Source organism: Trichomycterus rosablanca, chromosome 27, assembly GCF_030014385.1.
Source record: "Trichomycterus rosablanca isolate fTriRos1 chromosome 27, fTriRos1.hap1, whole genome shotgun sequence".
NCBI classification, from domain to species: domain Eukaryota; kingdom Metazoa; phylum Chordata; class Actinopteri; order Siluriformes; family Trichomycteridae; genus Trichomycterus; species Trichomycterus rosablanca.
The window spans coordinates 12,220,780-12,247,079 of record NC_086014.1 but is presented as its reverse complement, the minus strand read 5'-3'; the positions used below and the strand labels follow the sequence as shown (position 1 = coordinate 12,247,079).

The 26,300-nt window shown below is 40.6% G+C and overlaps 1 protein-coding gene across 4 annotated transcripts in view; it reads left to right on the top strand.

The window, feature by feature from the left end:
- The window catches only part of apba2b (amyloid beta (A4) precursor protein-binding, family A, member 2b), a 75,018-nt gene extending 48,919 nt beyond the window's left edge, over positions 1–26,099 (top strand). For 2 of the 4 annotated variants that reach the window (XM_062989784.1, XM_062989785.1), the window contains 12 exons: positions 11,083–12,207; positions 14,040–14,120; positions 14,812–14,851; positions 16,660–16,805; positions 20,007–20,042; positions 21,332–21,418; positions 21,874–22,059; positions 22,176–22,355; positions 22,479–22,691; positions 23,527–23,646; positions 23,800–23,940; positions 24,663–26,099. In XM_062989784.1, the coding sequence (XP_062845854.1) occupies positions 11,128–12,207; positions 14,040–14,120; positions 14,812–14,851; positions 16,660–16,805; positions 20,007–20,042; positions 21,332–21,418; positions 21,874–22,059; positions 22,176–22,355; positions 22,479–22,691; positions 23,527–23,646; positions 23,800–23,940; positions 24,663–24,734 (2,382 nt within the window). In that variant the 5' untranslated portion in view covers positions 11,083–11,127 and the 3' untranslated portion in view covers positions 24,735–26,099. Of the gene's footprint in view, positions 1–6,756; positions 6,815–11,082; positions 12,208–14,039; positions 14,121–14,811; positions 14,852–16,659; positions 16,806–20,006; positions 20,043–21,331; positions 21,419–21,873; positions 22,060–22,175; positions 22,356–22,478; positions 22,692–23,526; positions 23,647–23,799; positions 23,941–24,662 lie in introns of those variants that run through there. The other 2 variants (XM_062989787.1, XM_062989786.1) reach the window with 2 other exon arrangements.
- The last annotated feature ends 201 nt before the right edge of the window (positions 26,100–26,300 follow it).

Below are 26,300 nucleotides of genomic sequence, written 5' to 3'. Positions count from 1 at the left end.
ATTAGTCAGTAAGAACATGACTGTAGGTGAAGCTGTTTTGGGAAAGTTGAATAAATAATTGTTTTTACTGCTTATTCAGCCTCTGCAGATCCATAAGAGATGTGTTTGTCCCTCAGCGCCGGCGTGTAGAAGTTGTAGAGAATTGTTCAGCCACTCAGCCTGGAGTTTAGCTCAGAGCAAGCTTTTCTTAGACTTGGTACAGAATAAATGCTCAGACTAGCTATGAACAGCTCTTAGCAACTGGCAACCTTGTTATTACATTCTGTAACTAAACCGTGAAGTCTGATCTTACACACAAGTAATTATGAATAGCAACAGAATTCCACGTTATGTATAAAGCTTTCATTGGAGTTGGAGCAGAATTGTTGGTTTAAATGAAGGACCCCAGCCATCCCGGTTATGGACTCTTCTCTCTGTTGCCGTCAGGGAAGCGATTTTTGCTCCATAAAGGCAAAGACAGAGAAGATTTTTATTGTGTTCATTAGGTTTTTTTCTTTTGTTATTTAGTACTAATGTACTAATGTGACCGGGCATTTCACCAACACCCTCACACTTCTTTTCTCAGACTGTTTAACCATCTACTAGTTAATATTAGTTATTATAGTTGATCTTAGTGACCTTACTGACACACTGTTAACTTAACCTGATCCTCTCTAATATAAATCAGATTTTAATAATGATAATTCAGTGCTCACTAGGCTAACTGAGTCATTATATGAGTCAATGAGAACACAGCATTTCTTTTAGTATTGTTTTACTCTTGTGCCATTTTAAATGGCTCATTTCGAGCTGAACTGGAAATAAAAAGTAGAAGTACGTTACAAGAATCTACATTTGACTTTAGTAATAGAGCCGGACGCGGGCTCGTTCCTTCAGCCCCGGATGGTAGCCGAGCTGACTGTAGTGTATTTTCCCGCTGCTTCCCCGAGGCTTTGAGGAGAAAAAGCTGATTGCTGCAATGTTTTCTGCACTTCTCTTCAGCGCTACATTATAATTTCTCACTCCGGCACAGGATCAGAGAAGCTCTAAATCCTGCTGAAATTTTACAGCTTCTCTGCCCGTTCGATTGAACTCATGCATCACAATGCTGGGCTTTAATACATCCAAATGCTCTTTCTGCACGCTGATGAATAAACACCAGGCAGGAAATGAGCTGCACATTTAACAAACATTATTTGCTCCTGATTTGGGGATTTTTTAAATGAATTATTGATTTTTAGAATTATGTAAGACAGATTTTACAATTAAAGTGAAGTGTTAGAGCTGTAAAGCAGATAATAATCTTACTAAATCATTTAGTTTCTTTGTCAGTGGTTCAGGGTTTCATGAAAATCTAATTATGCAGCCATCTTTAAATAAAAGAGGAGTGAGAGATTTCACTTATTTATACTTATTTATACTATACTAAATTTTAATTTATGCAGCTGTGTGTGTGTGGAAGGAATCTAGATATTACGGTTTAGTGTTGCTGTTTTTGCTCTGTTATAATAGGCTGCACAGAGCCATGAACTCAACCCCACTGAATACTAATCAAGATAATAATATTTTTGATTGCCAACCAGCACTTCCCGTCCAGCATCAGTGTCCGACCTCACACACACTGTACTTTTATAACCAGGACAGCACAAATTCAGGCCCGCACATTTAGTTTGAAGAGTTTGGTGTGGAGGAGCTTCAGTAGCCTGCACAAAGCACAAAGGAACGTCCAGAATGCTCACAGTCAGGTGTCCACATACTTTTGGTCATTGAGTGTATTTGTGATATTTCTGGATCTACGCTCAGCTACACCTGTTTTACTCTGTACAGCTCGTACAGCTCGTACAGACTCTTTATCACCCCATCACTAGCACTGGATCTGTTGTGGAAATGTTTGGACTGGTTTTCTGACAGGTTGACTTTGACCTTTTCACAATGTTTGTTCTGTGCACCTCGTGTGCCATTTTGTTTTGTGGAAGCTTTTTTTCCATCAGAGCAGCTCAAGAATAAAAAAGCCTCTGAAGCAGCATTTCAAAGCCATCTGATTTGATCAGAGAAAGTGTGAAATAGTAGAAAGCTTTGCTCGGAGGACCTAACGTACCAGGAAGGTGGATGGTGTCGGGTTTTCTCGATGATGATGGAGTTAAAGATCCTCTGGGAAACGTCTTAGTAGAGACAATCAGAGAGGCAGCTGACCACCTTTCTGCTCTCTTGTCCTTCTGGTTTTCTTTTATCTCTGTTGTTGCACTTTTAGGCGTCTGCTGGAAGTGTAAAGCTTGATAAGCCTCTCTTAACTTATTTTATTGTAAAAGGGGTGTGTGCTTGTCTGATTTCTTTTGTGAATCGTAAATGAGTTTTGCATGTTTTGCATGTCTACAAAGACATGACTGGCTATATCTGTGGATGAGGGGAAGCATGGCCAAAGCCATGTGATGGATTGGTATCCTGTCCAGGATGTTCCTGTCTTGCGCCCCATGTTCACTAACTCACTCACGTTCTTAACCGCTTATCCAATCAGGGTTCGAGGGGGGAGCTGGAGCCTATCCCAGCTTTTCAATGGGCGCAAGGCACACAGTAACACCCTGGAAGGGGCGCCAGTCCATCGCAAGGCATATACACTTACACACATACACCCATTCATCTATAGGGCAATTCAGTGTCTCCAATTAACCTGACTGCATGTTTTTGGACTGTGGGAGGAAACCGGAGCTCCCAAATGAAACCCACACAGACACGGGGAGAACATGCAAACTCTGCACAGAAAGGACCCGGACCGTCCCGCCTGGGGATCGAACCCAGTGCTACCCACCGTGCCGCCTGCGCCCCATGTTTTTAAGTGGAATTGCACCCATAGCAACCCTGACCATGATAAAGTGGTATAACACATATTATAGCATATTTATTACTATTAACATGGCTGTACCTTAACTCAAACTGATCATTCATGTGAACACAGGTTTAATGTTTATACATGCATTTTTTCTTTGATTGTGTGACTTGTTTGCTGTGAGTCGACTTTTTCTGTGAGGATACCAGAACTCGATCAGACTCACCGCTGGCTGAAAGCCAGAGCTTTGCTGTTCATATAAATTATAGAACAGCTGGGTCATTACATTCTTCATTATTTTGTCATATCACATCACCAATTCTTTCATTAAACATGTGCAGGTTTAACAGTGATCATGTATTACATACTTAATAATACATGTCATATATAAATAGTACAAAGTTTATATTTGCACTATTATGCAAATGTGAGGGTTTATTCATATTAAAATCAAACAGGCACTTGTTGGAATTCTGTATGATGTAGTATCATGTTGCTAATGTTTAACTCTACATTAAGTCTGGTGGATTTTAATTATTTTGTCATTTGCAGAACAGTCCTGACTTCAGAGTGATGTTAAATAATTATCTCCTCAGATTGTGTAGTTCAGGGTGTGTTTGATCTAATCTTAACCCCTCACCTCTATCTGAAGTACATTCATTAACACACCAGTAAATAAACATGCTCAATATTTGCGCTGGTTTTGATCCATTTTCGTGAAATTAGGGTTGGGCTACACTAATTAGCATCTGAATCTGAGGGCATGACATTTAATTGTCTCATTGCTGTAAGGAAATTAGCCAAAATGTCATGTTGTCCTTTGAAAGCTAAATCTGTCTTCATTTACAAACCATACTTGGTTACTTGGTACTTGGTAAAAGGTCACTGGTTTAAGCCCCACCACTGCCAGGTTGCTGCTGTTGGGCCCTTGAGCAAGGCCCTTAACCCTCAATGGCTCAGACAATATACTGTCACACTACTGTAAGTTGTTTTGTCCCTCCCCAGTATGTCTTTAAACTCTCAGCATTCCTGATCCTCAGGGGGCATGGAGCTCAGCGATGGCAATAACAGTCGACCTATTACCACTATTAAAATACTCAAAAAAAAAATTTTTTTACTTCATTTAGTCATGGCAAATTTTCCTACACTAAATGACACCCCCATCCCAGCAGCTTAGGAGGGCGAGGGCTAATGCATATTTCATTAAAGCACCCACTGGCTGTGTTAAAACTGAGGCTCATATAACGTTACTGAGTTCAGTCTTCCTACACGTCTGAGATGTGATACTGTCACTCTGATCGATAAAGAAAAAGCAATGAAATCTCGGACACTCGAAGACCGGGGCGAGTTCGGCTCTATTCAGCTTTGTTAGGATGACCATGACGTTGTTGAGGCTCAAACTTGCTGTGGCACTCTGAGTTCTTGTCCTGTGTTATAGCTCAGTGTGGAAAAATGACACCTGTTGTGCGTCGTCCAGCTTTAGACACAGAAAATAGTGTCAGTTAAGAGTGTTGATTGTTTCATTGGAATTAACGTGCTGTTGGCTGCCTGTGATTAGTCTGAAATGTGAAGTTATTATAGAGTGAATCAGCGCAAATGATTTTACACAGCAGGACAAAATAATACCGTGCTAATTAACAGTGTGTTTAAGTTCAGTAAATGTTTGTTTCTTTATTAGTATTTTAACGTCATGTTTTACACTTTGGTTACATTCATGACAGGAACGGTAGTTACTCATTACACAAGATTCATCAGTTCACAAGGTTATATCGAACACAGTCATGGACAATTTAGTTTCTCCAGTTTACCTCACCTGCACGTTTTGGACTGTGGAAGGAAACCGGAGCACCCGGGGGAAACCCTATGTGGACACGGGGAGAACAGCGACAGTGCTACCCACTTATCCACCATGCTGCCCAAGTTCAGTAAATGTGTGTAACCCATTATATTAATGCTTTAAATCATTCGCCTCAGTATTATTTTTATGTTAATTTCCCATTTCACTCCCAGTCTTCACTGCATACACAATAATCACCAAAAGGCTGCACATGTAAAGCAGTCAGCCACTTCTTTTCCACCGGACAGGAGGCGGTCCTTTAATTCCTCTACTGAATGTGGCGTATTCTCAATCAGAAAGGAGTTATGGGTTACTACCCTGTGTTTAGTCAATCCCAGAATTGTGTGTAGTTAGGAAGCCATGTAACATGGCATGACCCACAAACTCTGACATTCATACTTACTTGGATCTTATCAGTTTTTTTGTGTAGTTTAGTGGTTTGTGTATTAAAAGGATGTGGCTTTATTGTAGTTAAGCTACCAGTACTCTGTTGCTTGTAGTTTTAACGTTTTAGAGAGTTTGAATGTTCTGATAGTGTTCTTCTTGGTGCTAGTGGCAGAGACCAGTTGTTTTTCTTTGTGATGCACTCAAACCATATTTTTATTACATTATACACTGTAGCTGATGGTCCTAATTAGCCTGTTGATTATAATTATCCATCACAATGACATAAATCTGGACTGAAGCACATCTGCACCTTTATTCTTTTCCCTGGCTGTTCTATCTTCCTCGTTCAGATGTTAGAATGACCGAGCGCCGCTGCTCTGTGTTTTACACTTGATTATTTTCAGCGTCCTGTTCTTCCTTTTGTGGCTCGGTTTAACCTGCCGTCAGGAGCTGATCCAGATCGTGTGCAGCAGGTGAAATTGATTTCTCATGCCTTTACCCCGACAGCCTCTCAATTCACATGCTAATGTACCCTGATTCAATAAAAAGCACTCAAATTTATGCAGCGTCTAGCCGAGGTGAATATCTGATGCTGCTGAACTTTTGGGTTCAAGGACTAGAGCGGAATAATAAACTTTGTTTATAGATGAAGCAAAAAATATAAAGAAGTGACATGAAGTTTCATGCAAAGCAGACATACGGTCAGCTCCAGAAGTACTGGATTACAGTTAAGTGTCCTGTTGGGTAATTAACTCAATTAACAGCTGATTCATTTATTCAGCAATAATGCTTGGAGTCTATGAGGGACAGCTCAATTTCTCCAGATTTGTCTTTTAGATTTCTTATCTGGACTTTGCTCACAGCTTTGTTTCTCCAATTTGCTTTAGGTCAGGTGACTATGGTGGTCATGACAAATGCTTCATTTCTGATAGAATTCAACCATGCTTTTGGGATTGCTGTCTGTCTGGAAGATTCAGCCATGCTTCAGTTTTAGTTTTTTGGCAGAAACTAAGATGCCACAACTAAGACACCAAAACACCACAGATCCTCCACCATACCTGACAGTGTAAATTAGGCTCTTATTTGAAAATGTAAAAATTTATTCCTCTATTTATGCCAAACACATCTCTCCAGCATGCCTTCTGAATCATTTGTTGGCAAGAAGGTGAAGTAACCTACTTTTACACTTAAAACAAGCCGTAAAATATTAAGACCTGGGTTTAAAGCTTGCCTTGTTTGGTATGTTCTCTTTTACGTTTGTGTTTTTCCATTATATTTTCCAAAATATAATGCTGTTACTTTAAACTGCCCTTAGGAGCGAATAGGTAGGTAAATGTGAGACATTCTGGGATGGATTAGTGGTCTTATTCACTTGGCTGAATAATCATTAAAAAAATCTACAGATTAGTATTTGAATGATTTGTTTTGAAGACTGTTGACGGTGTAAAGGGGGGGACCATTTATATTTGCTTCATATCTAAATGATGAGCTGTAGCTTTTTTTGTACACGTCCAGTTCCATATCGACTCTGCACGGAGCAGCACAATAGGCGTGGTTAATATATTCAGGGGTGAACAAAGAGGCAAAGGGTCATGGGTACCCAGGGGAGGTGTTTAGCTTTAGTTCCGCCAGTCCGTCGCACGATTGGTGGAGATGTTTGAAGTAGGAGGGCCGAGCAGCAGCTGGAGCGTGGGGGAGGTCTTCAGCACGTAGTAGTCGATCATCTCCTGCTCTGCTGCTGCGGAGGGATGTTCTCCTCCATGTGATTACCAAAACCGGGAAAACAGGTAGGACCAGAGCCTGATTCACCTGCCTGATTTGTAGGAGGAGGTGGTACATGGTAGGATTCAGTCGCTGACTGGAGAGCTGGGATTTCCCTGGAGCGCTCTTGTGCTGAGGTGTGTAGAGGACGTGAGCTGATGGAGCTGAGAGCGCTGACATGTTGTGGGAAGTGATGGGAGTAATGGGCAAAGCGTAGTCTCAGTGTTAACAGTGCGTCGGAGTGAGATGTGGAAATGCGCTGGTGTATGTGTGTGTATCCACCTTCTCCACACATGCTGGATTAGAAAGGAAGGAAGAGTTGTTTGTGCAGGCGTGTGGCTAATAATCAGCTGTAATGTCTAGTGATGGGAGGAATAATAAGAGAGCGAGAGGGAGAGCGAGTAACAAAAGCTCCTCTGAGACGTGGTGCTGATGGCTACCGGTGGAGATGGCACTGTGTGTGTGTGCGTGTCTGTGTGTGTGTGTGTGTGTGTGTGTGTGTGTGTGTGTGTGTGTGTGTGTGTTAATATGAGCAACAATTCCATATGAATCTTTTTGCTCTGTCAGCAAATGTTTTCATTAAATTCAGCCTCATACATTCACTTTAATGCAACAGCAAAAAGTGCTTCATCCTGGTCAGGTTTGCTGTTCGTCCGGTGTCACTCAGAATATCCTGGTGCAAGAAAGGAAAACACACATACTGATTAGCTGTTCATTGCAGGACAACACACACTTAAATCTAGGGGCAATTTAGAGCAGCCAATATAACTTTATTGTTTATAATCTTAAAGTCTTGAGGCTGAATTATGTAGATTAGAATGTGTAAGTGTATTTTATAGTGATTTTTTTCATTGTTTATGGGGAGTTGGCTTAGTGACTTAGTTTTGCTGGCTAAAATTAAACAAAGATGCTAAGTCAGTCCAGATCACAAAGGCTGACAGTGATTGGAGGCGAGGTTTAAACCCAGATCCTCAGGACTGCACCATCTTGCCACCCCTCTCTCAAAAAAGCTTCTATCATAAACACTAGGTTTCAGCCCTGGGATGGTTATTCGTAACACCAGACACAGCACAGTGTGATTTTGTCCTGCAATGCCCTATACTCACGGCCACGCCCTCAAATGGAATTGTGGGATACGTGATTAATCCTGCCTCTCTTGCTACGCCGTTCCTCATCTCACTGTGACTTCACCCGGATCAATAAACCCAGAGACAGATGAGACCATCCACAAATCTGTCACTAACAGGGTTTGAACCTACTCAAACATGTGCCACTTTTACACACATACACACACACACACACACACACACACACACACACACACACACACACACACAGCCATGCCCTTAATCCACTGGGCAAACAATAGATGCAAAGAGCACCTCTGTCCAGCAACTGTTGAACCGTTTTTGGAGGCACATCTCATGAATTTGTGGTTTAGTACAACGTGCAAAGAAGCTTATGGTCTATGATGGCTAGATGATGTCATTTAATCAATCCCATTTCTGTGATTAGTATTTGCTTGATCATGTTTCATTGTTCTCAGTGTTGGTTGTCCATCTATTTACGGGGAGCACTTTTATTCAGTGACCTACAGTTACGACCAAATACCATGCAAGCAATTGAGTGTAAAGGTCCTTGCTCACGGGCCAAGAGTGGTGACTTGGCGAAGGAATTAAACCGGCAACCTTCTGATCACTAGTCCAGTACCTTAACCTCTGAGCTAGCAGTCCACAGAGCTTTTTGATTCCCATGATTGTGAAGTTATGAGATTTTCATCCATAAGGGTTTGACCACAGATTGAGGCATCTTGAACCGCCTGGGTGCCCACAGGTCCTAAATAAGTAAAGTGTCTAAAATAGCATTTTATTCATGTAATTAATGTCCTCACAGCAAGAAGGTCCTGGGTTTGATTCCCAGGTGGAGCGGTCTGGGTCATTTCTGTGTGGAAAGATGTGAAAGTGAGGTGAATTGAGGATACAAAATTGTCCACGACTGTGTTTGACATTAAAAGTCTTGAATTGATGAATCTTGTGTAACTACCTGTATTGTCATGAATGTAAGTGAAAAAACATGATGTTAAAATTCTAACAAAATAATCTGGTGATGTTTAATTAAATCAGTTTTTTAATTATTTACCTTATGATAAGAGGATTGATAGTGCAGTGACGTACGGTTCCAGGGGCTGAGTTCACGTCAGATGTACAGACACGCATTGTGAGCTACTGGCTTTTTTTCAGTTTGCTTTTAAAATAACTGAAAATAGAACATGTTGGCGGGCAAGCATGCGTATTCAAAAATAAAATGCTGCTTTATTTTTATTCTATCGTTTCTGACTGATGGAGGCTAGATAAGAAATCCATTTTTAGTGCAGCTTTGGCTGCTGTCCAGTAGAGTAAAGTTTCACTACAGTGCACACAGCTAAGTAAATAATGAACAGTTTTTTTAAAAGGATTAAAAGGATTAACAAATCACAGATTCTTGTTTTTACAGCGTTTTTGGGAAAAGAAGTTTGTAAATAACTAGGGCTGTCAAACGATTAAATTTTTTAATCGCGATTAATCTCAGAATTTCATATAGTTAATCGCGATTAATCGCATTAAAAAAATTCTGTGTAAATGTTATAGAAAACAAGGATTTTTATGTGAAATGTTACAATTAAAATGGTGAACACATTTTATGCTAAATGTACTGATGTTAAAAACTGCTGGGACAAGAGAAAACTGTAAGGGAGTTTTATTCACTCACATACTAGGCAGTAAATGTCAGATTGTAGTTTAGAATTTCTCCATCAGCAAACATTGTAGATCAGCGGTGCTTTAGGTGGGATAAGGTGTAGTTATTGTAACAGACTTTTCTGTGGTTGTATTGTGACAATGGTTTGATGGACGTTTCTACACGAAGTGAGTGTGTTTTGACCCTTTGGGGCTTCCATAGTTCATGGACTAACGTGCTTGACTCAGCTTTCCGGTATTTGGTACCTTAACAGAATAAGTTAATAAAAGTGTTCTGCTCCCGACAACTTGTGAATATAGCGTGTATTTATTTCTTTATTAGTGCATCACTACAACGCTCGGTTACATTATGCTAACAAACCGCAAATGAAAAATGGTGGCAAGTCCGACATTAAAACGTTTGTTTTAACATAATGTTAACATAATGTAACCGAGCGTTGTAGTTCTACCAGTCAAGTCTCAACATTAACTAGAATTTGCGTTAACGGCACTATTATTTTTAATCGCGTTAAATTGAAATCGCGTTAATGCGTTATTATCGCGTTAACTTCGACAGCCCTATAAATAACATCATGAATGGTTTTATAAAATTAATAGCTTGACAAATGTAAACAAGTCAGTCTGGACCAGTGTTTTGTACATATTGTTGCAATCCACTTTCATCAGGTATAATCTCTGTGTGTGTGTGTGTGTGTGTGTGTGTGTGTGTGTGTGTGTGTGTGTGTGTGTGTGTGTGAGAGAGAGAATTATATAGGCTAGGGTAGGTACCCTGGGCACCAATCCATTGCAGTATCAGTTGTTGTGTGCTAACATAAAAGACTATAGCACAGATAGATAAATAGGTAGATAGAAAAATGCACCGTTTCATATCCAATAGACTTGATTCAGATTGTGCACAAGTTGTAACTCTGGTTACTGAATCCTCCCAAAAAAATTCTGCCGTACTACCTGTACAAGCTTTAAACCTGCTAGAGCCAAATTAAGTGGGTGAACGAATGCAGGCTTTTTGTCTGTACGCACGTGTGAGGTGGCGTCCTGCCTCCGGTGCTGTAATGAGCTGTGGATGGTGGTGCACAACAGGAGCTCGTAAATGAAGACCTGTCTGGTTCAATAGCAGTAATTGATCAGCTCCTGGGTGCTCGGAGCAAAACCACGTCCTGCCGCGTGAGAGAGGCCACGAGATGTGAGCCATTGCTGCCACGGCTGAGGGGATCGATGGCCTTCTACAGAGCTGTAGTGTGTGTGGATGTAATTCAGCCGTTTTGTCTCGTTTGTTTCGGTCTGTAATTGCGTGGGCATTTGGCTTCGGGTTATTTGTTGTGGGTGTTTACTGACCTGGCAGGATTGTTTTGTTTCCCGGTGGTTTGAGTTAGCGCAAATGTTTATCGTCGTCACACACCTGTGTACAGAACAGTAAGGATCGTTTTTGCTTTTTGCATATCACAGCTTTGGAAGGGGCTGAAATCAGCCTGTGTTTAGTGTAAGTACTCTACTACTTCCTGTCGTGCAGGTAAAGTTTAAATAATACATTTCATTAAATGTTCTCTCCCGTGTGGCAGGACTAAGGACTCCCAGTAATGGAAGGCCAGTGATCGTCTCTCTTAATGGCTCATAGAAAGAGGCCTAGTGCCACCAGCAGCGGCATGGCCTCGGCGGAGCACCATGCTCCAGCTCCACGCCCCTGTCTTGCATCCTTTCCCAGCAAAGACTCTGAGGACCGTCAGGACACCGAAACCCCGGAACCTCCTTACTGCAATGAACCGGAGCAACACAGCAGTCGTCCGGGCACTCCCGACCACGCCCGCTCTAATTATCACAGCCACCCGGACAGCCTCGATGGGGACTCGAGCTCGGACTACGTCAACAACTCGTCAGAGGATGAAGAAGACTACGACGAAGGGCTGCCGGAGGAGGACGAGGGAGTGACGTACTACATCCGCTATTGCCCAGAGGATGACAGCTACATGGAGGGCATGGACTGTAACGAGGGTGGTTACCGGCGTGCCGAGCCGCCCCAGGACACCGACGAATGCCATGAGGCAGTGGAGGAGTGGGTGGAAGGTGACGGCGAGGTGCGCTGTGAAGTCCTGGAGCAAGACTCGGACCAGCAGATATACGACGGCAGACCTGAACCTGTCCTCGACCATCATCCACACCACCAGTACCACCACGAAGACCAAGCTCCCTCTCGATTACGGGACCACGAGGACGAGGACGAGGAAAGCGAGGAATACTGCGCCAACGAAGAGGACGAAGCTGATGAGGAAGCTGATGAGGAGCAAGACAGAGAGGCCTACACCGGGGATTACTACAACCCGGAGGACAATGGAAACTCTGTGTACGCCTCACACAAGGTCACAGAGGGCGAAACGGGCGAGGAGACAGAAGAGGACATCGATCAGATCGTGGCTGAGATTAAGATGAGCATGAGCATGGGCAGCCTGAACAGCGGCCTTGATCAGAGCCCAGATGAGATGGTCGCCGTGTCTGGCCACTACCAGGCTGAGGTCGAGCCCAAACCGGAACCAGTGCCATACCAACCACCACACCGCCATGACGGCAGACCAAAAACCCTCAACATACCCTCTGCTGGGCACAACGCTGTCCCACAGAGGGGCCTCCGAGGGCGCTCGCACACCCCAGAGGAACGAAGGAGATGGGCACCAGAGCAGGTCCGAGAACAGGTAAGAAAAGCTCCAAATAACTTATATTCATCATCATCATCATCATTATTATTATAATTATTTATGGAATTAAATTTGACACTGATTTTCATATTTCTATCTATTTATCTAAGAGTGTAACAGGCTTTAATGGATGCGCTGCATTATAGTGCGCTTCATTTATTTTTATATGTTTTTTTGTATAATTTGTGAGGTCATTATTTGTTCCCCCTTATTTCTCAGTCTAGTCCAGTTTCCAGTTCCAGTACTGTAACTCCGCTGCCGCTTGCACTACCCCTGTTCTGGTCAAGGAGCGCTGCAGACCATCATAGATAAATAGATAGATAATTTATCCAGACACCACTTCTTTTCACCTGTAAGTGATGAGTCCCCATTAGAGCGTTGTTTCTACACTCACTGTCCATTTTATCAGCTCCACTTACCATATAGAAACACTTTGTAGTCCATCTGTTTCCCTACATACTTTTTAATCTGCTTTCACCCTGTTCTTCAATGGTCAGGACTCTCCCAGGACCACCACAGAGCAGGTATTATTTAGGTGGTGGATCATTCTCAGCACTGCAGTGACACTGACATGGTGGTGGTGTGTTAGTGTGTGTTGTGCTGGTATGAGTGGATCAGACCCAGCAGCGCTGCTGGAGTTTTTAAATACCGTGTCCACTCACTGTCCACTCTATTAGACACTCCTACCTAGTTGGTCCACCTTGTAGATGTAAAGTCAGAGACGATCGCTCATCTATTGCTACTGTTTGAGTCGGTCATCTTCTAGACCTTCATCAGCGGTCACAGGACGCTGCCCATGGGGCACCGTTGGCTGGATGTTTTTGGTTGGTGGACTATTCTCAGTCCAGCAGGGACAGTGAGGTGTTTAAAAACTCCATCAGTGCTGCTGTGTCTTATCCACTCATACCAGCACAACACGCACTAACACACCACCACCATGTCAGTGTCACTGCAGTGCTGAGAATCATCCACCACCTAAATAATACCTGCTCTGTGGTGGTCCTGTGGGGGTCCTGACCATTGAAGAACAGGGTGAAAGCAGGCTAAAACATATTTAGAGAAACAGATGGACTACAGTCAGTAATTGTAGAACTACAAAGTGCTTCTATATGGTAAGTGGAGCTGATAAAATGTACAGTGAGTGTAGAAACAAGGAGGTGGTTTTAATGTTATGCCTGATCGGTGTAAGTGTGTGTTATGTGCATGTTCCTGTTGTTATGTTTTTTTGGTTGAACTGGTATTTTAATCACTATTTTGAAATATAGTCGTTCTGCACTGCAATCCAGGAACACATGATGGTATTATTCTGTCCAGGAAGCTAAACACAACCACAAACATTTGGATATTACATTTCGTGGTCAGATTCGTAGCCTGGTGGACTGAGATTAGTCTCGGCATGGCCACACTGGGAAAGAAGGGCAATCAGATTGTTCCTTTTGGGCATGGAGGCACAGACCACAGACGGCTTTTTGATAGAACAGAGGATTGCTTTTTTTGCTACGTTTGAGCCTTTCTGCCCTCATCTGTAGTGATCTGACAGGTGTATTATTGCCTCTCAGACATCCAGAGGCTTTTTGCCTCAAGAGAAATGACTCTGAACCTCAGTCCAATGTTCTGAAGGGCTCTTCCACTGTCTCATTCTTCTGTATAGACTTCTTTTAATGCATGATGCACCTCATGGACTTGTCATTCACTCACCCATATGTACTCACATTTAGCAGGTTTCTTTACAGAGGGCAGCGATTGGCACTGTAGTAAGTGTTGCTTTTATCGGAACCAGTCAAACTGGTATATCACATCAATGGCACTGTGTCTTTGTTTGTCTGCAGGTGTCCAATAGTGTGGAGCAGCCCAGAAAACAGCAGCGGTCTGATCTCAATGGACCTCTGGAGAACAACAACATTCCTGAGGTAAAACCATTAACCCCTGACCTATACAACCACTCCAACCATAACGCACTTAATAAGTATTAAGTATGAAGAAATTGACAGGCTGGGGCATGTGCAGCTGTAGATTTAGTCCTTGTGGATTAAATACCTGGTGATTGAGTAGCTGGCCTTTTCTGTGGAGTCCAGTGCTAAAGAGTCCTGAAGGTCATTATGAAATATTCACTTTGATGTATTTATTGTAGCTGATATAGCTCTGAGTTGTGCAGGAGTTGTGCAAATACCCTCATTATTTCCAGGTAATTACCTTCAGAATAATCAGTGTGTAATTTGTATTCAAATTCATTTAAATAAAGTCTGCAATTTGGGCTCCTCACTAAGCAGAACAATGGCTCTATTAAAGCTGTTGGGAATGTAATTTGAGTGGTGTTTACTTTGGCGAGGTCTTAGCTGTGAGCACTCTACTTATTTTTCTTAATTTGTTGGTAGTTTTCCTTTAGCCTAAAAAACTCAATTTTTTTTACTTGCATCTCAGGCAACCTCATGTAGTAATACAAGTTGGAAACATTTGTTTGATTTTATACATCTATTAGCAGTGGCTGTATTTCAGTTCTCTCAGCTTAGTAATTAGGAGATAATCCAGAAATTTGAGGCCATATAGCGTAAATCTAATTTCCTGTCCTAATATCAGTAATTTTTCTTGGTTTTTTTTCAGCCATCAAAGAAGACGGCATCATTCCCCAGCTTTGTTGATGGTAAGTGGTTTCAAGGTGTTTATATTTTTTCCTTTATTACTAGGATTATCTGCTCAGGATGTTTTTCCCCATTTAGTCTGAAATGAAAAGTCTAAAAGCTCGTCACATCAAAGCCGACATTAAAAGGCTGTTTATGGTTTATAGAGCATGATGAAAGAAGCAGGCAGTAGCTTTCTTTAGCTTTACATTTTAAGGAAAGCTGAAATTCTTTTGTCTGCATTTGTGGGGTTTAAGAAAATATTTATCTGTCAGAAAAGATCCTTTGAAAGGAATTCTTTTATAAGCTTTCACGCTCTATAAGAAAATAAAACAGACATTTGGTAAAAGCAGGACACCAGGCGCTAATCCAAATCTGGAAACGGGTCTCTAAGAATAAAAGTAGTCTCGCGAGGCCGGACGTCATCCCTAACAAGATTAAAAGACAAAACAAACCTGTGAGTGTTTTTGGCTTAATGGTGGGTAAAAACGAACTCATTCTGAATGGGACCAAACTCGACATGAATGATTTTGATAAGCCGGTCTATGCCTTTTAAAGTCAGAGCTCAAAATAACAACACATAAAGTAGTGTCCCAAATCACACACACCACTGTTCTGAATAGTTCAAAGTGAAAAATCATTAAATCACTGCCACATAGGCGCCCAGGTGGCACAGCTGGATGCTAAACTCCCTAAGTTTGAATCTCAGCTGTGCTACCGGTCAGCTGGACACAATCGGCAGTGCCGGCAGCGGACAAAATGTCTGAGGCGTCTGCACAGAAGTGGAGGAACGTGGAGATCAGCAGCGGAAGACTAATTGGGAGAAAAAAGGGTGAAAATGCATAAATAAAATGCTGTGTAAACAGTGTCTGTCAGTCATAAGCACAATGTAAGCTGAAATGGCTAATCACCAGTTAAGTAAAAGGTTGTGTCTTGTTAAATATAATTTTGTAGGGTATCAAGTGTTTAATGATGCAAATTTTGCCAATTTTTTTAACAGACTGCCATTAGTTGAAGGTTAACTGATAACTGATAAGCTTATAGTGTCACTAACATTTAATATTTAATAAATAAATCAGAGTCTGGGCAAACATTGCTACATTCTTAGCATTTATGTCTATAAATTATTCATGTTTTTTATTAGCATCAGCTTAGATAGCTGCAATGCACACAACTCTCAACAGTAACAGCTACATCTCATACAAATCGCTTCTGCTCGAAAATGAACCAAAATCAAGAGACGTAAGCACATCACTCCAGTGTTCGGATCTCTATTTATCTTGTAACTGACTCATAAACAGCACTAGCACTTTGGCTACGCGTCACTTAATGATTCAGAACCTAAATACATTTCACATGTTGTTAGTGTAAAAACAAGCCCCGGAGCTCATCAGGGGTCAGACCATCAGGGTCTGTTTAGCTAGTGGTAGGCATAATTAGAACAGCTCACAGTGAATCAGCCTTTAGCTACTAGGCTGCTCTTATTTGCAGACATTTTTTCTGGAATATTTTAGAACCAGATATATTAGATTTCTGGCAAATCTGAGCGCTCAGGCTGAGAAAATCGAATTTGAGTAGATTTGAACAGTCTGTGTTTGCTTCTGCGTGGGTGGCTTTGTCAGACAAGCCACAGATTTTGAAGACTTTCACAACAGCACCGCAGACTTTTGTAAAGTTGTTTTGTATACAAAAGGTTTCCCCTTTATTCTGTAAGCGGTCATACCACATCAAAATGTAACTCTAAATAAAGTGCTAATCTTAGTTCAGCTGAGACAAGGCGCTACACGTTATAAGCATCTGATCGTCTGTGCGTTTGCTGTCCGTCCTGCAGTGCCCGGTCCTTGCGAACCCGAGGATCTCATCGATGGGATCATCTTTGCTGCCAACTACCTGGGTTCCACCCAGCTGCTGTCGGAGAGAAACCCGTCCAAAAATATCCGCATGATGCAGGCGCAGGAGGCAGTGAGCCGAGTCAAGGTACAAAAGCAATTTGTTCTGAAAGCTAAATCACATTGGCAGTTTGTACAGTCAGTTGAACTTGCATATAGTGAGTTTGTTTTAGCAGTGCTGCTTTTAGTTTCATGTCAGTAGAGGATGGGTAGCTCAGACGTGAATAAAGATTAAATAACGTACCTCAGGATCTGTTTAGGCTTCTGTTGCAATAAGCAAGAATCTCCAAGCTAGCAGATATTTCTGATTCTACAAATCAATGTTATTCGACTGAATACTGTAATCTCACTTTCCATTCTGGTTCTGATTATGTGCTTCTTTTTTGTCACCTGCTTGCTTATTGAAGTGCTTTCATATAACTGGTTGAATAATTCTGTATTAGAAAAAAGAAATTAGGGAGAACCTGCACCCCCATCATAGCTTTGCAAAGCCCAATTGCATTACCATAAACAATACACGCATACAGTCATTGTGTTGCGAATGGCATAAACAGCTGTAATTAGCACTTTTAGCACTGTACACTATGAATAATAAATAAGTGTTTAATCTTTTAAAAACGTGATACTTTGCAAAGTGAAGTAAAACAACATATTTTTTAATCTTGAACAGCTGTGAAACAGGTTACCTCTGATCATTTAATTACACAAATTTAATTAAATGTAATCATTAAGCCAATTAGTGTCCACCACATAAATAAAATGCAGAAAAATCTACTAACGTAGATTGCTGAACTAATGTTGCAGCAGAAGCTTGTCGACCGCTATCAGAAACAAGCTAGTAAACGCTAGGTGCTATAAGGTTTTATACAGTGTGAAATATATTTTAATAACTGGATGTGAAGCCTCTGATTATCCAGACTAAAAACCCAGAAGAGTCGAGGCTTATGCTTCATTAGTACTGCAGAGGAAAAAAACTATTTAAACCATGTTGTGATTGAAACCCATAACCTCTTCCCGATCCCCAACGACTCTGCCAATCTGTATGGCTGAGTTCTATTTAGGTGATGAGACGAGATCAAATTTGTTTGTTTACACCCCGGGAGATGTTGTCTAATCAGTGTTTATGGGATTAGCGGTAGCAGGGTCTGATATCCCTCAGTCTTTAAGTGCTAGGACAAGAGCTTTTTAGCTTGCTCGCAGTGCCAACTGTGAATCCATTTGTGATACTCCATTTGTGATGTTAAATCAAAGCTGGACAGTTCTTTAAAGCTGTTTTTGTTTATTAGGATTTTACTGTCATGTTTTACACTTTTGGTTACATTCATTACAGAAACGATAGTTACTGGAAACACAGTCATGGACAATTTAGTGTCTCCAATTCACCTCACTTGCATGTCTTTGGACTGTGGGAGGAAACCGGAGCACCTGGAGGAAACCCACGCAGACACAGGGAGAACATGCAAACTCCACACAGAAAGGACCCAAGCCACCCCACCTGGGGATCGAACCCAGGACCTTCTTGCTGTCAGGCGACAGTGCTACCCATCGTGCCACCCAAAACTCTGTTTTTAAATTATTTATATAGATTAAGAGTATAAAGATTATAAGTTAAATAACTGTAGGTCTGCACGAGTAAATAGTCAGACCTAAAATTTCTTTAAAAACTCTACTACAGTTAATCAGTTTTTGATTTATAAGGTCCTGCATCTCAAAAAAAAATTCTGAACTGAAAGGTTTAGAATTTTGCCCAATTTGTCGAACAGCCAACTTTAAGAAAGTTTAAGCCTGTGCCTTTCCATACTAAGTCCAGTCGGTTCTAATCATAACAGGTGGAGTCCAGTTGATCAGCTGTAGATGGAATTCACAGCACAGTCAAAAGCATAAAATGTCCTAAAAAACATGATGTTTTAATTTGGACAATAGTTGAGGGCTGGAGAGGAGTGAAGTCACTTTTTGGCCACTTGCTTGCAGTAATACATATGGAACCACATTAATCACATGCAGCAGCAACACAGGTAATACAATTGTCCAGAATCCGATTGATTATTGTTGTTAAAACCTACCTACATTTTGTGTTACTTATTTTTGTTAAAGCTCAGGTTGTTATTGTATGAAATCAAGACTACGTTGCTTCAGAGCTTGAGTGTCGGCACTGTATGCACACACACACACACACACACACACACCATGTTTTATTGAACTGAATCCTTTTGGCCAGTGTTGATGCAGTATTTATGCAATGCTTATTGCTTGCACTTCTTATTCTGCAATCTGCTTCTGTCTCTTCCTGCGTCTCTCTGGAGGGTTTCCGGGCTCTGCTTTAGAGAAGCGTTGGTTAAGAGGAGGAAATGTAGTCTGAATGTAAACGACGCTCGGCAGGCTTTAGGTCTGTTGGCTGGCTTGCAGTTTCTCAGGCATCCACATAAATAGGGGCAAACAGAGCTGTGCTTATTCCGGCCAGGAGTGTGCACTTCGGACATGAGTGTGAGCGGCAGGTTCATGCCCTCGGTTAGATGGAGACAGAGGGGGAGAGATAAAGAGAGAGCGCGCTGAATGGGTTAGAGACGTGACACGGTTACTAAGCGCGAGTTCTTGTACAGAGGTGATAAGCTCGACTACTGCAGGAGTAATGAGGGTGCAGAACAGTCAGGGTATTCTGTAGTTTTGTGCTTTTCTCATATGTCTGAAAATACATTAATCAGGAGCCTGGAATGTTTGGTGAGATTACAGTAACTTGGTAGTAAAAGAGTAAAAGTGTTTGTTTACATTTTATGATATTTACAACATGTAATATGACATAATTATGGCCTTAAAAGTGCTTAAAACGTCTTTACCTCGGCTCTTTCTGATGTGTGATTGATTTTCTTCAATTCAGTCAAATCCCCAATGCTTGTATGATTGGAAATCCACCAAATCATACAATTCTCTAACAGGGATTGTACCTGTAGTTGTGCATGTCTGTTTATTATCAGTTTTTGAATCCCCAGCAGTGCTATCAGTCATACGCACGTGTGTTTTATGATGAGCTGCAGTCCATATTTGCATGCCATCTGTACAACAGCAACAAAGCAATTAGAATGACTTTCTAATAATTGTTGTTTGGTTGATACAGAACATTGCAGTGTCATTACGTCTCAGTGATGACACGCCTGATGTTTGGCTGGTTATCTCTTCACTTTCTCGTTTGTTCTAATGTTTTTTTGTTTGTTTTTTTGTTTTGCCCCGTCATGCCTTTTTGTCCCGTCCCGTCCTGCGTGTGATGACCCCGTACCCCTTCATCGCCTCGCAGCGAGTGCAGAAGGCAGCCAAAATCAAGAAAAAAGCGGTGTGTAAAAAAAGACCAGCGCACCGACCAACCATTACCACATGCCCTTCATCTGTGGTGCTTTTATTAATCCATGCCATTCACAGACCAAACAGACCATTGCACTGACCATTACCACACGGCCTTCTTTTTTACTAATCCATGCCATTCACATCCATTTACATTTTTTTTTTTTTTTTTTTTTTTTTTTTTTTTTTTTTGAAAGTTTGGACACCATAATTAAAAGTGTCTTTCAGGCATCGATTTCTACATTCTAGTTTTTATTGCTTTTTACAAAATGCACCAACATTTATTTAGAAATGAGGTTTGCAGACCTGGAGATGATTGATTGTAATGAACCTGTTCATCCATGCATTTATCTGTCGATCAGTTCTTATCCACCAACCTTCCTGCCTGATCACTGCCGCTAATATTTATTTAAACTGTGTCTTTTTCTTTTGTATTTGTAGTATTTCCTTGCCTGATGATGCACTCTGCATGCTTGCTGTTTAGCGTTTTGTTCTTTATTTTTGCACTGAATAACTTTATAATGATTCCGTTTATATTTTTGGTTCCTGATATAAATAATCGTGACTCCTCCAGGTTTAGATCGACATAAAGGTTCAGCATGCACTATCCACTTACTTCACTTTTTTCTTGTTTACAAATTCAGTGATATAATGATAGCACTAAAGTGGTTCCCACACAGGCTCAGAAATTAACTACAAAAATAAATAAAAAAGTCATTTATTACATAGCATGGCCACAGAACATGCTTTCTGATTGTTGGAGAGGTCCTTAGAGCTGCAGATGTAATCATAATTCTTTAAGACAGTGGTTAATATTGACCATGCGTATAATAACTATAACTATATAACTTGTATTAACTGAATGAATTAACGAATTAACTTTAATTTAGTTTACTTTTTTAGAATTTATTTTCCAAAACGCTTTTTTTTTGCATTACTTGTTGACTAGATTTAAATGATCTTCTTTTTGTCAGAATAGATTTGAGAGACTGTAATGGATTTAAGAGTAAGATGGGATAGTTATTGCTAATAATATTAACATTTTATATTTTACTCAGGCATTTCCCAGCTTTATTTCCTGTTTGAAATAATAATAGCATCGTTTACTCTTTATGTTTACTGCACATGTTCCGGTCTCTGACTGCCCAGCCTGTCTTTATCTTTGATCTATGAATAAGCATTTAAAGAGCAGTGGTTCTATTATCTCCAGGCTCTCGTAGACCTGCTGAAGGCTTATGGGTGCAATTTGCTCTCCTTTAATGTATGTTTTTTTTTTTTTAGAACTCGGAGAGCGATGCACAAACCCTTACCGAGGTCGACCTGTTCATCTCCACCCAGAGGATCAAAGTTCTTAATGCTGACACACAGGTATGGCCAAATGTAAAAAACGACATTTAAATGCCAGACATTACTGTATTACTGCAGCATTGATTCATTGATTAAGCTGCCTTTAATTAAACCCTGTAAATAATCCTGATTTACAAGATGAATAAAACAGGCAGGTGTAAATGAACTACATCACATACACAAAAGACAGCATTTATAGTGTGGTGTGAGTAGTGGTATTCAAATGAATAGATGTGAGAAACTGCCGCTGCTGCCACATGCTGGTAACTGACCCACATACACAGTGCTAATCAGGTTCAATCCAGGATGCAGAAACATGTGAATGCTTTGTGTTTCTTAAAACTGATGTTGTGCTTAACATTTGTTACTGACATGACTAATTCATCATGTGATTGTTACTCTGGTCAAAATAAATAGAACATTATGCCGCTGGTGATAACTGTCAGTGACTTACGTTTTTATCGATGTCTGTACAGGAGACGATGATGGACAACGCTCTGCGCACCATCTCTTACATCGCTGATATCGGGAACATTGTGGTACTGATGGCACGCAGACGTATGCCACGATCTGCTTCACAGGACTGCATCGAGACCACGCCCGGCGCTCCTGAGGCCAAGAAACAGTACAAAATGATCTGCCACGTCTTTGAGTCAGAGGATGTAAGTTTACTGTTTGATAGTCAAACTAACTAGAAATACGTCTAAATAGAAGCGTGTTTACTGCTGTGTTATTTCACCTTTTCTTTTTACCCCTTATTTTTGGTTGATCGTTCCAGGCCCAGCTCATAGCCCAGTCCATTGGTCAGGCGTTCAGTGTGGCCTACCAGGAGTTCCTGCGAGCTAATGGCATTAACCCAGAGGATCTGAGCCAGAAAGAGTACAGTGACATCATCAACACGCAGGAGATGTACAACGATGACCTTATCCACTTTTCCAATTCAGAAAATTGCAAAGAGGTCAGTGCTGAATGTTCTTTTATTTCTTGAAATGTATCACAACTCATTATATAAATACGGACCAACGAAAGAAGTGCATTGGCCCAAGCGACTCGCTCAAAGAAGCTTCTTTTATTTCCACAGCTGTTGTTGGAGAAGCAGAAGGGTGAGATTCTCGGTGTGGTAATAGTGGAGTCCGGATGGGGCTCCATTTTACCCACTGTGATTCTTGCCAATATGATGAATGGCGGACCAGCTGCAAGATCGGGGAAGCTTAGCATCGGAGACCAGATCATGTCCATCAACAAAACCAGCCTGGTGGGTCTCCCGCTTGCCACCTGTCAGGGCATCATCAAGGTGAGTGGACCCATTTTCAATTTTTCAAGCATAGTATAGGTAATGTAGAAATATAATTTAGAGATGGTGTATCTAAGATGTACTCTATAATCAGGGTGTTTGTGAAGTAAGGATATTTAAGATCCGCCACTTTGTATATAAATATAAATGTTATAAAACTAGTGGATGAAGAGGGAGTTTTAGTTAGAAATGCCATTCTGGTACCGGTGTGTGTGATGTCAGACACTTCGTGCTCCCATGCATCTGGAGTGGATAACGTTAGTGATGTTTGTATCAGAGTTTGGTTTTTGATGAAGTAAAAAATGATATTTTCCTGTCGTACACACAGCTCTGAGTAAGCAAGTGCGTTGAAATGATGTGGTCTGTCGTTCCCTTCTGTATGACTGAGTTTACTTGCCTGATTACTGTGTTCACCTGAGCTTTAGCAGATAGTAACATGGCATATCTTGGTGTAGCGACCTGAAATTTAGGTAAAATGAACTACTTTGGCCGTCAGCTGGAAATGTTATTGTTATTGTCTTGTTTAGGATGCTCATTACTGGCACATATGTGTTTATTTTTGCTGCTCCCATAATGAGTCATTTTTAAAGTTAGTTCCATAAAAACAGTAAATATGCATGCTTGCCAAAGCTGAGAGTTCTGTTACTTAAAAGTTTTCAGTGGTATAAATGTGCACTGCTTTAAATACAAGAGAAGTTCATCTTTATTCACAATTGTAGAGGGTCACAATAGCAGTTTAAAATGACATAGTTTAATCAGACTAGTATTGTGTGCAATATAATAGTCTTTACTCTTAACGCAAGCATTAATGAAAACATCGGCTCCTACTTTTCAGGGTTTGAAAAACCAGGTGCAGGTGAAGCTGAATATTGTGAGCTGCCCCCCTGTGACTACTGTTCTAATTAAGAGACCAGACCTCAAGTACCAGTTGGGCTTCAGTGTGCAGAATGGCATTGTAAGTCGATTTGACAAGGTTGTCACTCTACAGTTATTAGTTTAGACCAAAAAAAAAAGAAAACACTGTCTTTTGATTAGCATAATATTTTGTTTATTTTGAATAATCATGAGTGGGGACACTGTTTGCTGAATGTATGCTGTTTTTACACAGATATGCAGCCTGATGCGCGGTGGTATAGCTGAGAGAGGAGGTGTTCGGGTCGGCCACAGGATCATCGAAATAAATGGACAAAGTGTGGTGGCGACAGCACATGAGAAAATAGTTCAAGCTCTGTCTAACTCTGTGGGCGAGGTAGGAGAGAAGTAATTGATTATATGTTAGTCTTTAAATATCAATACATAAGTTAATTCGTCTATAAATATATACATAGGTATCTTAGTATCTATCTGTATATATATACTAGTTAATAGATACTAAGTAAATCTAAGTTAATAAGTAATTAAGTTAATAAGTATCAAAGTAGTTAAGTTATTAAGTATTTAAGTGATTAAGTATTTAGGTAAATAAGTGTCTTAAGTATTTAATTATGTAATTAAGTTAATAAGTATTTAAGTTAATCAGTAATTAACTTAAGTAATTAAGTATTTAAGTTAATAAGTACCTTTTGAAGACCTGATGTGCACTGCTGTCCTAACAGGGACTCGAGCTTCATGACTGTGAGGTTGAGATGAAGTGTAGATGAGGGTTAGTAAGTAATCGCTCAGAGATAAACAACATGCATTGTTATAATGTGAAACGTCACGGTTCACATACAGTTAGACCGTAAACTCTCAGACTCAGCTTTATTGTCATTCAGCTACGTACATGATAGAACGAAATGCAGTTGCCCAGGCCTCGGTGTGTGTGTGACATGAATTAAATAAGAATAAACTAAGATAAGTATAAAAATAGAATAAACTAACACACTAAAAAAGTACAAGTAAAAAGTATTTACATTTGAAGTATTGCACAAAGAACTGCAGCAGCTTATGTTGATCTAAAGTGCATAATTGTTTTGTATTCTCTGTCAACAGATCCACATGAAGACAATGCCAGCAGCCATGTTCAGACTCCTAACAGGACAAGAAACTCCCATGTACATATGAGCACACCACATCCCACACTTCAGAAAGAAGTTTCTCTCAAGCTGTCCTGTCACACATCCAAAAAGACCTTCCTCAAATCTATCTGAACAAAGTGTTTTTTCTTTGTCACATGGAAGTTTGGTCAACCCATATGCACACACAATTCAAAGCTCTGGTATTTTTATTCAACTCAATATGTTGTCAGTGCTGTATAAGTTTCACCCTCCCTCCCCACCACAGACCAAAAGAAATGACAGTACACTATTATCCTGGGAAAGCTGTATATAAAACTCTATATAATTCACACACCCTGCAAGCATGTATTAACTAATCTTTTAAGTAATGATCCACTCACATTGCTTTTGATCAAAAACACACAGCTTTAATATTAACCAACCTCTAGATCCAGGGAAATAAACCATTACATTATGTCTACACAGTCCTGTACATTTAACTCGCAGATTATCAGTTAAATTGACATCACAAAGCAATGGGTTCTAACAGGTTTATGTCTGATTCATCGATGTAGCAGTGGATGCTCACGCTCTTTATATACAGTAAATATGTACCGCTTACTTCACTTTTTTATTCCACCCCATAGAATTGGCAACAACCCTGGACAAGAGAACGTAACAATTCCGTACAGCGACTGATGTTTTACCTCACTAAACATATCGAGGGCTATATCGCATCATATGTATATATTTCAGTCATTTCAGTAATACCAAACACATTCATGCTACACTATCACAGGACGAGGATGGTCGGATATACATATCTACAAATGAATCATATAGAAAATAATATACTGATAACAATTAACTTGGAGTAGAGAATGAGCATAGGCCAAAGTCTGATGTACACAAAACACAACAGCTAAGTGAACAAAAAAATGTGTACTCTGAATCTTTGTCCTTTAAATGTTTGACGTGAACCCGTTTGGTCGGTCTTCATAAAACAAACACAAGTACTGGGTTCAATCCACTATGTCATCAATCGATCGGACAAGTGTATGATATTTTTACATTTGTGTGGGTCTAATGTCCGTTGTTTTGTGTGCGTGTGTGTTAAACTCCTAGGAGTTGTGACTGTAAATGTGTTAATAGTGCATTCATCATCACCATGCCCAGTATTATAAGAATGTTTGTATATAAATGCCTTTCTGGTTTATAATAATCACAGACTGACACGACGAGAGAGAGACGGGACAAAACGTGATCAACTCACACTGTGACCAAAAGCCTTAGGGCACAGTAAGAATTTTGGGAACTTTGATTGGTGGTGAAACATGTAAAGGCCACACATCATTGACATAAATACTTACCTGTGTGCATGCAGCCTAAATGTCTTGGCTAAAAAAAACAATAAATCCTTGTTGAACTCTCACTAACTAGCTGCGAGTCATTTATTAGCAGTGTTTAATGTAGAGCACTAGGGGGGCAATATCACCCAAACACGTACTAAGATGAGAGAAAACAAAAACATTGTTATAACTGGGGTAATGGGGGTACAGACAGCACAGATTGTGGCCTTTACTGATCAAGTCCCTGACATTGCAAAACAAGAAAACACTGTCTTCTCTGGCCA